Genomic DNA, 15,088 nt, shown 5'->3' on the forward strand with positions numbered 1-15,088 from the left:
TATAGGATGTCTAGGGCTTGTTATCACTTCTATAGCATTTATTATCTATTGAAATATATCTGGGCAACACTCTAAAGTAATGGTTAAAAGCATAGGTATTGGGGTAAGACAGTTGCAATGATTAAATCAACAAAACACCTTCAATATAATAATTATAGTATGGAGTCGATTACCTATTTTCAGTATTATTGTGTATACACATCTTATTTCCCTACTAAAATGTTCCTAGATGACAATGATCTTCTGGCATTGATGGCACCTTTTCCAGTAATTTGCCTAGAAAGATTTTATTAGGTTTGCAGTTAGAATTAATTGCTCACAAACTGATTTCTTATAGACTCTAGGTTGACTTGATTTCAAGCTTTAAGATGCAGTAACTTCATCTCTGTAAGGGATATGTTAACTCTCAATCACTGTGATTGATATGTGATTTGAGTATATAGCTTTGTGCTCAACTTTTGATTAGTGTTAATTTTAAAAAAAAGTTTACAAGTCAGGATATGTATGTGAATAAAACAATTGTTATTAAGTAATATAACATCATAATTACAGTTAATACTCTCTATTGCACGCCCTCATACCAATAAGTGCCAAATAGCTTGCTAAAAACTGCTTTGAAATGCTTGCATTAGTGCTACTCATCTTGCCAAACTTGTTTTGCATAATGATTGATGAAAAGAATAACATTTTATTTGAGGATCTCAAAGCACCTGGCAAGGCTGCTTTCCATTTTGCAGATTAGTTACACTGCACTTTGCATTTCCTTTGCTATACTGCCATCCAGGAAGAGGACTGGCTACACAACAGAATATTTTATATTACAAAATATTCTGGACTTTTCCTAAGTAATTGGCCTGGTATTTTATCTTCTATTCATTGTGACTGTGTACAAAGTCAGATTTTTTTCCCTCTCACTTTGCCTAACGAAAAGATTGGAAGCAAATTTGTGTCCGTCTGGAGCTATGATACTGGACTTTAGTTAGGAATTTTATTGGCTTTTTTCCTGATCGCATTTTATTTTTTATTTTTTCCTACCCATTTTCAATTTGAGTCATCTTGTTAGAATATGTACCCTTTTAAGCACCTCAAGTTTCCTTTCAAACTAGACAGGCAATAGGTACATAACTAATTTTTAACACTATTCACACATTTGTTAGACTGAAGCAGGTTGTGCAGTGGAAATACTAGGCCTTTGGAGGGAGTCACACTCAGGTTTAAATTCCAGTTTTGACACTTAATAACTGTGGACCTTGGACAAATTATTTAACCTTTTTAAGTTCCCTCTCTGTAAAATGGAAATGATAATCCATAACTCACAAAGATGTCTTGGGGATTAAATAAAATAACTCATGTAAATTACTTGGTGCATAGTAGGCATTCAATAAATGTCAGTTCACTTCTTCTCCCAGTTAATAATGCTTATTAGACTATATTAAAAACTAGAACCAGACTGTGATAATGCATTTCTTTATTAGGTATTTAAGCCAAACAACTAATTTCCCCCAGGGGGAAGAGAGAGAAATGTTGAATTAGTTTCATTTGGTGAACTTATTTATTAATCTTTCTTTTTCTTCAGCATTATTCAGTTTCATAGTCCATAATTTAGTTTTCATGTAGCAAAAATGACAGAGTTTGGTCTTCCTTTCAACTTTACTGTGCTAGAATTGTTTTTTTTAAAATTTATTATTACATCTGCTACTTATTAGAGATCATTATTAATTATATTAACAGCTCGATTATGTTTCATAACTACGTCGTGCTGACAAACTTTTTCTCTCAGCAGTTTCCATGAGGTTAGAATCAAGTTTCAAATGACAATGCCACAGCAAAAGAAAAGCAGGGGTGGGCGGGAGGACGCACACGTCTGTGTTCTTTCGTGTTAATTTTATATGTTTGCATTTAAGTGGAGACACATTTTCCTCAAGGACGCAACCTAAGTAAGGCGAGCAGGAGAAGTGGAAACTGAGCTGGAACTACAGTATCATTGCACCTTTAAGGACTGGAGACTTGGTGTTAGCTCGGCCTCCTTCCCGGCCCACCTCTGAACTCTGATTGACAGGGCGCCGGGTGAGGAGGAGCTGAAGGAGGCTGGAGAGGAGGCGCAGTGAGGAAAGTAGGGGAGGAGGGGCCGGTCTTTTATCTGGTGGCCAATCGGGGAAGGGGGGAGGAGCTCCAGGCACTCTCCTCCCTGCTCCTCTCTCCAGCCTCCCGGCTTCCCCGCCCCCTCCCTTTCCCTTTACCCCCTCCCCTCTCCTCCTTCTCGTCCTCCTCCTCCTCCTTCTTCTCCTCCTCCTCCTCCTCCTCTCAGGCTGTGGTTTTTCTGTATATGTTTCTGGAGTCCTGAGCCTGAGCTAAACAAAAGCAGGAGGCTGACGGGGTTGCTGGAGTTTGCAGAGACACGGAGGAGGAGAGAGCCTGTGCTTTGCCTGCCGCCGCGGCTGGGGGAGATCTGGCTTTTGCAACAGCCCACCCCCTTTGAGATCACTCTGGCCCGGAGTGGGGGTGGGGGGCAGCGGGGGGTGGGGGGGGAAAGTTTGCATTGCAATCCCCCTGCCTTCCTCTCCTTTCTCCCGATCAATGCATATTTGCAAAAGGATTAAGCCACAGATTTAAGCGCCGGGAGCCCATTTCTGCCTTGCAAAGGAGACCGGACTGAAAAACCCAAAGCCAGCTCTGATTTCTTTTCGCCAAGTGGGAAGGTGGTTTATTTTTCTTGCTTTTTGGAGTCAACACCCTTCCCCACCAGCCCTTATCCCCACCCTCACCCCGCAACCCCTTCACGCCCCCTCCCCCTCCCCCCTCCCCATCCTCCCACCATCCTCTAAAGAGGCAAAGGGATTTTTTTTTTTTTCTTTTGGTCTTCTTTTTTCCCCCTTCCCTGTTTATCCTGAAAAGGATTTGAAGACAAGCTTGAAGGATAAAAAGCCTTGGTGCTTCCCAGGAGCCGAGCCGAGGAGCAGAAGAGGAAGAGCCGGGGGCTGCCGTAGCCTTTGGAGATGGACGAGCAGCCCAGGCTGATGCATTCCCATGCTGGGGTCGGGATGGCCGGACACCCCGGCCTGTCCCAGCACTTGCAGGATGGGGCCGGAGGGACCGAGGGGGAGGGCGGGAGGAAGCAGGACATTGGAGACATTTTACAGCAAATTATGACCATCACAGACCAGAGTTTGGATGAGGCGCAGGCCAGGTGAGATGGAGGCTTTTCTTTTCCTTTCTTGGGGTTTTTTTGTTTTTCTCCCTCTCGCAGGGGGAAACAATGGGAACTGAATCACCACAGCGCTTTTTTAAAAAAATGTTATTTCTTTTCTCATTTTGACAAGCAACTACATGGCGGAGGAGTAAAATTTGAAGGAGCGTTGTTATCGAAAGTGTAATCGCCCATGCCGAGATGTGGCTGTGTACATATTGTGTGTGTGTGTGTGTGTGAATATAGGGGTATTCATTTATATCCACACAGACACACAGGCACGCCGAAAATGCTGCCAACTGATCCAAAAGCGGCCCTCGGCACTTTTTACTGCTTTAAAAAAGTATCAGAGAAAGCAAAATTGTCAAGTTTTGAACAGCATTCCATGCCTTCTTGTTGAGGGGACTCTGTAACATTACAAAATAAAATGTCCCAAGAACACTTTATTTGCAAATTTAGTTGACTCATTACCTAATTCAGCGAGTTCGATTTTCTTTCTTGACTCTCCCGTCCAAAATTAATTTTTATATTTTCTCCTTTCTTCCCCCCCTACCCAAAATACAAAACAACAAAAAAGCAGGGTATTTCTTTGTCAGTAGTTGTCAGCTATCCAGAATATATTTTGCATTCACTTAATTTTGTTTTTTTAAAAAGTTGATGAAAAGATAATTTTGTTTTTAGGTATATTTGTTAGTTTTAAGAGACTCAGATTTTTAGTTTAACTTTATTGTCTCCTAATTTGAGCCGGTTTACTAACCTTCCGTGACACAGACAGCTATGTATGGTCCTTTAAAAAGGGGTGGGGGCACAAAAATCAAGCATGCTCTTTTCCCCCATGCTTCTTTCAGGACCACTTAGAAATGAAAGCATGTATGAATTTTATGTATTTCAATACTATAGGACATGAAGGTCTCATTTAGGAAACATAATAAACTGTGTAGCTTCTCAAGTTAATCCACTGCCAGGTATATAGTTCTCTCCTCCAGGATTTTACAGTAAATTCTCTTTCAAAGTAAAACATAGACTAAGTGACAACCCGCTAACAGCTTGCCCAAGGCCGAACTCAAAAGCAAGAATTTTAAAAATCTAATGACCACATATGTCTGTACAATAACCCAGCTTTGTTATATCTCCGAAGTAGCGTTTTTTTTTTTTCTTTGAAAATCCTGTAAACAAATATACACAACTCCTGTACTTCAGATGACTTGGTTATATGGAGAAGACATCATTATGTGTATTTTTGTCTAAGTGAAATAAGAATCTGAGTTGAGAAAATGAGAGGAAGCAGTTAAAAACATGGATGTTATGAATTATACTCAATTTTAGCTGCAAGCACATGCAACATGTAAACTCAAAAGTACTAAGGTTTATGGGTGTTTGAAAACTTGGAAATGTTGAAAGACTCAAAGCATTCTAAGTTTTGTTTAAATAGGGGAAATTTTAAAAATTAATTGGTGCTCTCTTTAAATTTTATTATGGGAAGAAAAGCTAATAGGTATGGTAAGAGGAAGATTTCCCACTGGCAATTCTCTTTTGAATTGGAACATATTTCTCTATTATATTGTTCTAGAAAAATACTCCCAGACATACCGATAAACTGGCTTAAAAACAAGTTTGTGAAGTGGAAGGGGCTAGTAAGAATAGATACTCACTACTTTTTTGATGTTCAGTCTCTCTTTTTTTGTGAAACTGAGGACAAACAGGGCTTGGCGACTTCCCCCTTTCAATGGCCTAGATGCAGAGAGAGATCAGATACAATTTTGGGATGGGGAAATTTTCAGTTCTTCCTCTATAGCTAGCTCCGTTTGTGTGCTGTGGAAATGCAATATTTTTATAAAGCTGTGTGAGAATTTTTGTCTGCATTTGGTCCTATGTATAAGAATAGAATTAATTAAAACTATTTTAAAAGACCCAGGAAAGGTCTCTAATACTTTATTTTCCATCTTTTTTTTCCACCCCACATGAGAACTTAAATCAACGCTAAGCTTTCTTTTTGGATAAACAGTAGATAGTATGTCCTTTTTTCCTTTTTCTAGTCACACCTTTATAATGTATATTTATTATTTACAAAAGTAAACCAGTAGTAATATTTTGGATATAATATATGTGTTCTTTTTGATAGTCTTGAATTTTGAGTTTATTACTCCCCTGCTGTACACTACACAGAGCATGTTTCTGATCTCTGTTCTTCATGAGGATGTGTGTCTATTTTTTAACTTTCAAAGGGATTAAAAAAGAATTGCATGTATTTTGAGTGCCAGAACTTTCCATTTATCTTTACACATTAATTTTAGTTAGTAGACAGAATTCCCTTAACTAATAGCTGATATGATCAGTATTTTGTTTCCAAAACAGTATCATTCTGCTAAGTGATTCCATAATAAAATAGAAGGAAAGGTATTGTTTTGTTCCTCAAGTGCATTCGGAATACACACACACACACACACCAGGTAAATCACTAATCTAAAAGACAAAATTGCATTTATTTTTCCCCCAATGGGTGCAAGGTCCTAATTGTAAATAATTGAATTTCAACACCTGCAAATAAGCAGTGTGTGCACAAGAGGCATAATGTGAACACAGAGAAATGAATTTATTCCCCATATGGGTATGTTTGCCCCCTGGCAATGCATTTCCATACTCTTTAACTTGGGGACTGAAATGTTATAAATTGACAGTTCTACTCAGAAGACCTTTCAAGCATCTTGTGTTTATGAGAATACAGGGGCATCTGCGGAATGAATTCGAACACATGGATGAATTAAATTTGAAAACACACAGACCGAGAGGCAGACAGTTCCTAGGCTGTGGTCGTTGCATGGATTTGACAAAACTGTTAACCTACGCCTTTGGCTTTGCTGTATTCATTGTCCTGGGAAGAATTGTGGGTTTAAGAATTACACTTTGATTAAACCACTTAAAAAAAAAAAACCTTTCCCTAAATGGGCCTAATTTAGGTTAGTTCTGTTCTGTAGTTAAATCCCTACTCTCTCCCTGCTAATTAACATTATTTCTTTTTCCATGGCGGGACTCTGTATATTAAGTCATGAAAACAATTGAAGCATGCCATAGAGTTATGCTTGGTATATAATTTTGTCTAAATGTTCAAATGTTTTCACCCTGTGCATTATCGGCAGTTTGATCTTGAGAGTCCACCTAAGCTATCATGTTGTTTCTTTCTTGCAGAAAACATGCTTTAAACTGCCACAGAATGAAGCCTGCCTTGTTTAATGTGTTGTGTGAAATCAAAGAAAAAACAGGTAGGAATGAGATTCCAACATTTTAGCATTTTCTTTGGCCAATTAAATCACTTAACCAGCAGTCACAAATCTATCATTTAAATATTAAAATTTCAGAATACAAGTACTATCAAGGTTGACCTCATATTTGAATAGGAAGTCTTAGCCCTGCTTTCCTTAAAAGAAAGCACCAAGTTTCTTTGACAGTTATTATCAAGCACTATTAGCTAATTTTCCATAACTCTATTTCCAGCCTTTTTGAGATTGGGGCTAAAATATAGATTCTGAAAGGAAATTTATAGACTGATGTATCTTTGGGGCAAAAATATGAAAGTAAAAGTTCATTTTTTTAAGGAATATATTTTGGCCCATTTTTAAAACCCTAATTATTTTGGAGTTGGGCATGGGGGTGCTAAACTGAAGTTTCCTTTCCTTTTTTTCTTGTAATTACACAAAACAGCAGACTAGAGGTTCTCAACAGAGAGTGTTGTCAAATACCTTTGTGGAATGCGCTGTACAACATTAGGTTATCGGTATTTGAGTGGCCTGTGATTTTATTGCAGGGAGAATCGTTGGGTTTGGGAGAGTATAACGCCATGAGATCACTCACTCTGTTGTTTTTCTACTTTCTAGACCTCGTATCATGGACTAACACACTTATAACACATCCCAGGAGGGCATTTAAATTTTAAAGCAACAATTAAAAAATAGCAGTCATCAATCAGAGGTGTTCTTAAACAACAGATGCTCTGGGAAGGACATTTAGCAACATCCCCTTGTTTGTTTATTTTAATCCTTAATTTTCCAAAGTGGGTAGAGCTCTCCCTTGTAAGAAGAAAGATTTGAGAAGGCAATCTGAAACCAGGGAATAAAGATGAGGGACAAGGGGTGGTTATATAAAGCGGGAGCTTCTGCTGGACTCTGACTTACTCGCTCGCTTTAGAGCAGTGCAAAGTACCTGACATCCTATTTATTTATTTATTTTTTACAACAAGGAGTGTAACAGTCAATAATTCATATCTAAACCATATAAGCAAGGGCATGACATGAATGAAAGTGACAATAAATATGATTGCATGCTTGGTTGATATACATTGATAGTTACACATAAAAAAGGGGTAGGGGGAGAGGGCAAACAGGGTGGCTTTCTTTTTGAGAGCTCTCTGTGTTTTTGTTTTAAAAAAAATAGTTTCAAGATGTGACTGTTGATTGAATATGTAATTACTTGGGTCTTGAAATGCGTGTAAAATTAGTACGCAGCTCCTTTGTTGAATCTTATTTGTGTTGTGCATAACATTCTAGACAAAGCACCTGAGAAGTGATGTTCAGACCTCTAAGTCTTCCAGGTTGCCTTGCCAAAGCTTAACCTTATTGCAAACCTGTTAATTGCATTATTTTAGCTGTGAGACACCTTTTAAAAGATTTATGGACTGTGCATTCAAATATCAAGAGAGCTTTTTTCCAGTTTGTCACACTTTTTAGTTTTTTTTTTTTCTATTAGCCCAGAGTAGGAAACCTAAGTGTGTGTGTGTGTGTGTGTGTGTGTGTGTGTGTGTGTATTTTATCTTCTCTCTTTTTTCTTCTTTGATCTCTGATGCTTATTTACTTTGAATATTTGGTTTGTTGAGATTTGTTTCTAATCGAGTATGAGTTCCTGCTGATCTTGTTTCATGAAATGTAGAATCAAAATATAAAAGCATATGTGATCATATGGACTAAAGAAAGTCTATCAGATTTTTATTGAAAGAAAGCCTGTCAGGGCACTTAAATGTACATTGTGGCCAAAGTGCTTAATTCTAGTTTCCTAATTAAAACCTACTGAGGCAGTAGATCAAAGTGGGTGGGTGTGAATAGAGATCCGGTTCAGGTGTGGGTTAAGGAGTTCGCTCCTTGTTCATATTGGCTCAAGTATAGTGATAGGAAGTAAAGTAGTCATATTGGTCAAAGTAACATTCTAAAAGTTTTGTTTTTTGAATTTTGTGTCAATACATTTAATGTTTAGAGACTTAAATCTAAATTAAGGTTTTTTTGTGTTGTCTCTAGAATAATACGTTAAAAAATAGTTTATGAAATAATGTAATTGAAAGTGATAAGAATCATTGCCCCCTGTGTTAAGGGACAGACACACACACACACACACACACACACACACACACACGTTTTGGATTAAGAGGGCACACCTGGGTGAAAGTAGAGGAAAAAAAAAAAGGCTTACCTCCCTCTTAGTCTTCAACTTGTGTGTTGGAAGGATTGAAGGGAAGGCAAAAACCTCTCCTGGAATTGTTGAGTGTTGTGTTAAAGGTAGGAGTCAACTGTGGTGTGCTGAAAAGAACCCTTTCATTCTAAAGCACGATTACTTGGCTATTCAGGACCCTGGAACCTTGAATCTTTTTGCCAGCATATCTTCCATGCAGTTGATGTGTCGGAGGAACAAAGTGTCTGTAAAGTTGCAGGAACCTTTTTTTTTCTTCCTCTTTTTGATACAGAGCTGGTGAAAAGATCGCTTGAGTGATCAGTTCACATACATTCCTTTATTGTTTGGGGACTTTTTCTATTGTTACTTACTTTCAAGCCTCTTTGCATTAAATGAGTATTTTTGAGTTTCCATCTCAAGCATTATAATGCTTGTAATAATAATAGAGGTTACTTGATTTAGGGTGGGCTTTGTTTGTTCGTATTCTAACATGAAGTTCATACATTTGGCTCACCTAGGCAGAACTCTTGAGAAGAACTTGGTAATTGCATTGATTTGTTATTTTTGCATTTTTGCATTTGTTAATGATTTTATACTTGTAAATACGAAAACTGGCTAAGATGTATTACCAACCTTTTGGAACTTTAAAAATACATACACACACGCACGTAACACCTCAAAGTAGGCAGTGCCGTCTGAATTACAATTGATTGATGGGTGTTTAAGTCAGAAATTACTATGGGAATATTTAAAAAACAAAACAAAACAAAAAGAACCCATGTGTCTTCTTGCTTCAGAATGTGGGTAATTTTTGTTTTAATACCTTTTCACTTTTAAGAAAATAAATGCTAAGAAGAAGTGCCAGCAAAATGCTCGAGTGGCGAATCTCAAAGAGCAGCTAAAAAACCCTGTCAAGAGCTATAGCAATGTATATTTCACATGTGGCTTTTATCTGCTCACTCATTCTAGGAATACAGAGACAATTAGAGTTTTGGATCATTTAATATAACATTTTCTTTGGGATTTTTAAGATCCATTTCTTGTCTTCAGGCATATTAGTAATAGGCTAAGTTTTGCATATGTGTATATGTGGGGGTAATGGGGTTGCTGGGATAGAAGAAAAGGAGAAAAAGTCAAGCATATTACATTTCTTTAAAAAAAACCTTGAATATGTTTTTAAACATTTCCTGTTTTTTACTTCTGTGTCAAAATCACGCAAGTTTAAAAATGAGAAAAACACAAAAAATATTGAATGCCATTTACTAAGGAGAATATTTATGGATAGCAATGAGTAGCTGCAATTGTTGCGAATAGTTTTTAATTTTAGAACATAATAGCTATATATGGCACTTTTCAGCCAGTTGTCCTCTGTGCATTGTCTGCATTGAAGTTAACGCAAATCAAATCTTTGGAGGAGGTTAAAAAAATTTATTTTTTGCTCCTTAACACCCTTTTGTTCTCTCTCTTTCCTTTTCTCTCTGTATTCAATTAACACCCCCATCACAGAACTGTAGCGTGTGTGTTTTTTTAATTCTACTACTGTATTTCACTTTTGACACCCTCCCTTACTATTCTCGCCTGCCACTTCTTTTTAATATAGCAATTACATTATGGGACTTCTCCTCCTCCCCTCTCCCCTTTAAAGTATTAGAGAATAATTTGTGTGTCTATGTATATGTGTGTGTGTATGTTTGCATATATAGGTGGAGGGGTGGTGGGTAATGGAAGGAAGCTATAGATTGCAGAAAGAGAATTCTGATGGTATTAGGCCTTGAGCAAAATAGGAGTAAAATAACTTTAAATCATTTAGAGCAGCTTCTGATCAGATTCCTTTTGGGGTTGGAGTGGTAGGAGTCATTTTCATAGAAGCTCATCGATAACCATCAAATGCAAAAACTTTTCTTGCTGATGAGAAAATTCAAGAATTTGCTTAATTTTTTTTTTCTCCCTTGTGGTAAAGATGCTGAGGAAAGAAAAGGGGATTAAATGAAAGGAACTTACAAGTCAGTTTTACCTGATGCTATCTTTCAGGTACAGTGTGTTAAGGCAGAAGTAATGTGGTTAGACCCTGTGTTATTTATTTATTATAATGTGGATATAAGCTACAGACCTACAACAATGTAACTCTGACAGACATAATATAAGAAGAACTTGTGATGAGAAATGTCCTTTCTTTTTAGTCACTTCTGTGTATTCCATTTTTAGTCTACTACTACAATTAGAACAATTCTGGCTTTTGAGAAGTGCAAAGAGCTGTTTGGTCAAAGCTGCCAGAATGAGATTTTGGGAAATTTGGTGTCATTTTTTCTAACAGTAGGAGTGTCTGTGAGGATTGGACATGAGAGAGATTTAGGTTACACTGAAGAATCTGAAAGGGGATTTATAAGCGGGGAAACGTAGAACCTTGTGAACTAGGAGCTGTGGGGCGTTGGGCTGGGCCGAGTGGGGGTGGGTTCTATGCAGTAGGCTGCACTGTTTGCTGAGAAGGGGGCATTACCTGCCTGCGTGTTTAGTTCACTGCTGGTACCAGGCCTGCTCACATGGTTTTACCTCTGCATTCTGTTGACATCCATGAACTTTTTGTTGTGGTTGTTGGCAAAATTATAAAAATACCCCCAAACAAGCAAATAAACCAAAACCTAGATCTTGTACATAATTTAAATTGGAAGACATTTTCATTTGTAAAGCATGACCCTGACTTCTTTTGTGTCATAGGCATATTTTAGGAAAGCTTATTCTTCAATTTGGTTTCAAATCTCTTTTAGATGGATGGTGTTATGTTTGAACTGGGTGAAGTGAATCTAAATATACCTTTTATTGCTTTTCCTTTAAAAAAAAAAAGTTTACCAAAGCACCACATGATAGAGACAGTGTCCTAGGTCCAGCTCCAGACAGCTCTTATTCATTCTCATATGACCTTAAGAAGCACCCATTCATTTTCATTGCCATATTAACCTGATTTTGAGGAATATAATAATTTTGGTTCCATTGCCCTTTACCTGCAATGGTGTGGTAGGATGTAAGGAATGTAACAATTGATAAATAAAATAAGTAGAGAATTCATGAGTTGCTTGTGAAGTGCTTTGAGTTCCCTGGATTATGTAAATAATTAAGGTGCTGTATTTTCTATAATAAATTATCTCAGGATTCATATTTTATTTCACAGGATATCACTGCATTTAACTCTTTCAGGCTAAAAAAATGTACGTCTACTGGTCTTTAATTAAGTAATGGGGTAATCGATTGTCACTCATGAGGAAAATTCTCTCGTTGTATCTTTGCCCCATCTGCATCTCAGAGATGTCACTTCTTGGAACTTAGCAGAGTGATCCCCAGAGGGGAAAAAAAGGTGCAGGAATAGACTGTCATAAGATTATAACACCTACCCCCGTGATGGCAAAATAAGGTCAGTAGTGTCTTACCCGAAGGTCTTCTAACCTCTGACATCTCTCTTTCAATCTCTCAATTATTGGTGGAAATCAAGATTGCAATGGGTGGAAAATTCATCCTTTTTGATTTAAGTTGTAGTTTCAACTTCATCTTCTACTGAAACTTTTGTCATTACGTAGGTATTGCGGTGGGTATACGTCATATTCTGTGCTAGTTCTGGACATTCTACTAAGTAGTTATAAGACCATAGAAAAGTTGCTTAAATAACTTTACGATAAACTATAATGGTAGTGGTTAAGGACCTCATCTTTAAAGCCAGACTCTCTGAGTTTGTATCCTAGATCTTTTACTTCTTAACTGTGTGACCTTATTCAAGTTAAAAAACCTCTCTGTGCCTCATTTTCCTTATAAAATGCAGATCGTAATGGTATTTATCTTAGTGGGTCCCTGTGAGGTTAAATAAGGTGATACATGTAAATCACAATGCCTGGCATAGAGTAAACAGTCAATAGCTGCTAGCTGTTATTATTTCTGGACTTGTTTTCTTATATGAAATAGAGAGGCTTATACCAGATGGTCCCTAAAGACACAGCCAATTCCAAGACTCTGATTTTATGCTGAAAAGAGACAAAAATTGCTGAATTTAAGATTTGCTTTCTTTTTTTCCTTGCAATTTTTTTTTTTTTTTTATTTTAGAGTCAGAGTCTCACTCTATCTCCCAGGTTGGAGTGCAGTGGCGTGATCTCAGCCCACTGAAACCTCTGCCACTGGGTTCAAGCGATTCTCCTGCATCATCCTCCTGAGTAGCTGGGATTACAGGCATCCACCAGCTAAATTTTGTGTTTTACTAGAGATAGGGTTTCACCATGTTGGCCAGGCTGGTCTCAAACTCCTGGTCTTGAGTGATCCGCCTGCTATGGCCTCCCAGTGCTGGGTTTACAGCCGTAAGCCACCATGCCTGGCCCTGCTTCCCTTGCTATTCTCTTAAAGTGAGAATTGGCTATATCTGGCCAAAAGTCTGGGACTAGATTGGAAGAAGAGGTTGGGAAAAGAGAATGGGTAAGAACAGAGAAAAAGTTTTTAAGCTACAAACTGGACAACAACCACTTGAAAAGCTAGAATTGCATATTAGGGATGGTGTTTTCTTAGCGTCAGCAACTGGAGGCATTTTGTAATCATAGTTAAAAACATCTTCTCTCTGAAGATACGTAAGCCTATCCATTCAACTTGCAAAGTTCCAAAGCAGGAAAAGTAGCACAAAGTGAGTTTAGGGCAACTTGACCTTTTCTTTTCTTTCTTTCTTTTTTTTAAAAATTATACTTTAAGTTCTGGGATACATGTGCAGAACGTACAGGTTTGTTACATAGGTATACACATGCCATGGTGGTTTGCTGCACCCATCAACCCATCATCTACATTAGGTATTTCTCCTAATGATCTCCCTCTCTTTGCCCCCCCCGCATCCCCTGACAGGCCCTGGTATGTGATGTTCCCCTCCCTGGGTCCATGTGCTCTCATTGTCCAACTCCCATTTATGAATGAGAACATGCAGTGTTTGATTTTCTTTTCCTATGTTAGTTTGCCGAGAATGATGGTTTCCAGCTTCATTCATGTCCTTGCAAAGAACATGAACTCATCCTTTTTATGGCTCCACAGTATTCCATGGTGTATATGTGCCACATTTTCTTTATCCTGGCTATCATTGACAAGCATTTGGGTTGGTTCCAAGTCTTTGCTATTGTGAATAGTGCTGCAATAAGCATGTGTGCATGTGTCTTTATAGTTATAATCCTTTGTGTACATACGCAGTAATGGGATTGCTGGGTCAAATGGTATTTCTGGTTCTAGATCCTTGAGGAAGTGCCACACTTTCTTCCACAATGGTTGAATAAGTTACACTCTCACCAGCAGTGTAAAAGAATTCGTATTACTCCACATCATCTCCAGCATCTGTTGTTTCCTGACTTTCTAACGATCGCCATTCTAACTGGCGTGAGATGGTATCTCGTTGTGGTTTTGATTTGCATTTCTCTAATGACCAGTGACGATGAGCTTTTTTTCTTTTTTTTTTTTTTGAGGCAGAGTCTTGCTCTGTGGCCCAGGCTGGAGTGCAGTGGCCGGATCTCAGCTCACTGCAAGCTCCACCTCCTGGGTTTATGCCATTCTCCTGCCTCTGCCTCCTGAGTAGCTGGGACTACAGGCGCCCGCCACCTCGCCCGGCTAGTTTTTTGTATTTTTTTAGTAGAGACGGGGTTTCACAGGGTTAGCCAGGATGGTCTTGATCTCCTGACCTCGTGATCCGCCCGTCTCGGCCTCCCAAAGTGCTGGGATTACAGGCTTGAGCCACCGCGCCCGATGAGCTTTTTTTCATATATGTTTGTTGGCCGCATAAATGTCTTCTTTTGAGAAGTGTCTGTTCATATCCTTCACCTACTTTTTGATGGAGGGCAACCTGACCTCTTGCCTTTCTAATATGTTCCTTATTTAGGAAAAATGTTATCTTTGTCATAAGGACAGCCTTGATTCATAGTAGATTTCTTTTTTACTATTTTTTATAGCTTTCTTGAAATATATTTCTAACACCATGAAATTCACCCATTTGAATGATAGACAGGTGGATTTTACTATATTTACAAAGTTGTGAACCCATTATCACAATCTAATTTTAGAACATTTTTATCAGCACCCCCCCCCCGCAAAAAAAACCCAGTACTTTTTACCATCCAGTCGGTATTTCCCCCTTCATCTTGCCCCTGGTAACCACTAACTTACTTTCTGTCTTCATGGTTTTTGCCTATTCTGGACATTTCACATAAATTGAATCATAAAATATTTGATGTTTTTTTGACTCATTTCTTCTCTTTAGCATGCCTTGGAGGGTCATCCATACTGTAGCATGTATCAGTACTTCATTTTTCTTTATGGCCAAATACTATTCCACTGTATGGATATACCACATTTTGCTTATTCATTATTCAGTTGATGGTCACTTAGGTTGTTTCCTTTTTTGACTATTATGAATAATACTGCTATGAACATGTTCTTTCAGGTTTTTATATATTAACATATGTTTTCATT

At 38.1% G+C, this 15,088-nt stretch overlaps 1 protein-coding gene across 3 annotated transcripts in view; it reads left to right on the plus strand.

The window, feature by feature from the left end:
• Positions 1 to 2,217: 2,217 nt before the first annotated feature.
• PBX1 (PBX homeobox 1) overlaps positions 2,218 to 15,088 on the plus strand; it is a 293,317-nt gene continuing 280,446 nt past the window's right edge. For all 3 annotated transcript variants that reach the window (XM_023207053.1, XM_023207054.1, XM_023207055.3), the window contains exons 1-3: positions 2,218 to 2,699; positions 2,896 to 3,187; positions 6,374 to 6,447. In XM_023207053.1, the coding sequence (XP_023062821.1) occupies positions 2,997 to 3,187; positions 6,374 to 6,447 (265 nt within the window). In that variant the 5' untranslated portion in view covers positions 2,218 to 2,699; positions 2,896 to 2,996. The remainder of the gene's footprint in view (positions 2,700 to 2,895; positions 3,188 to 6,373; positions 6,448 to 15,088) is intronic.

The sequence above is a fragment of the Piliocolobus tephrosceles genome, chromosome 1, assembly GCF_002776525.5.
Source record: "Piliocolobus tephrosceles isolate RC106 chromosome 1, ASM277652v3, whole genome shotgun sequence".
Lineage (NCBI taxonomy): Eukaryota > Metazoa > Chordata > Mammalia > Primates > Cercopithecidae > Piliocolobus > Piliocolobus tephrosceles.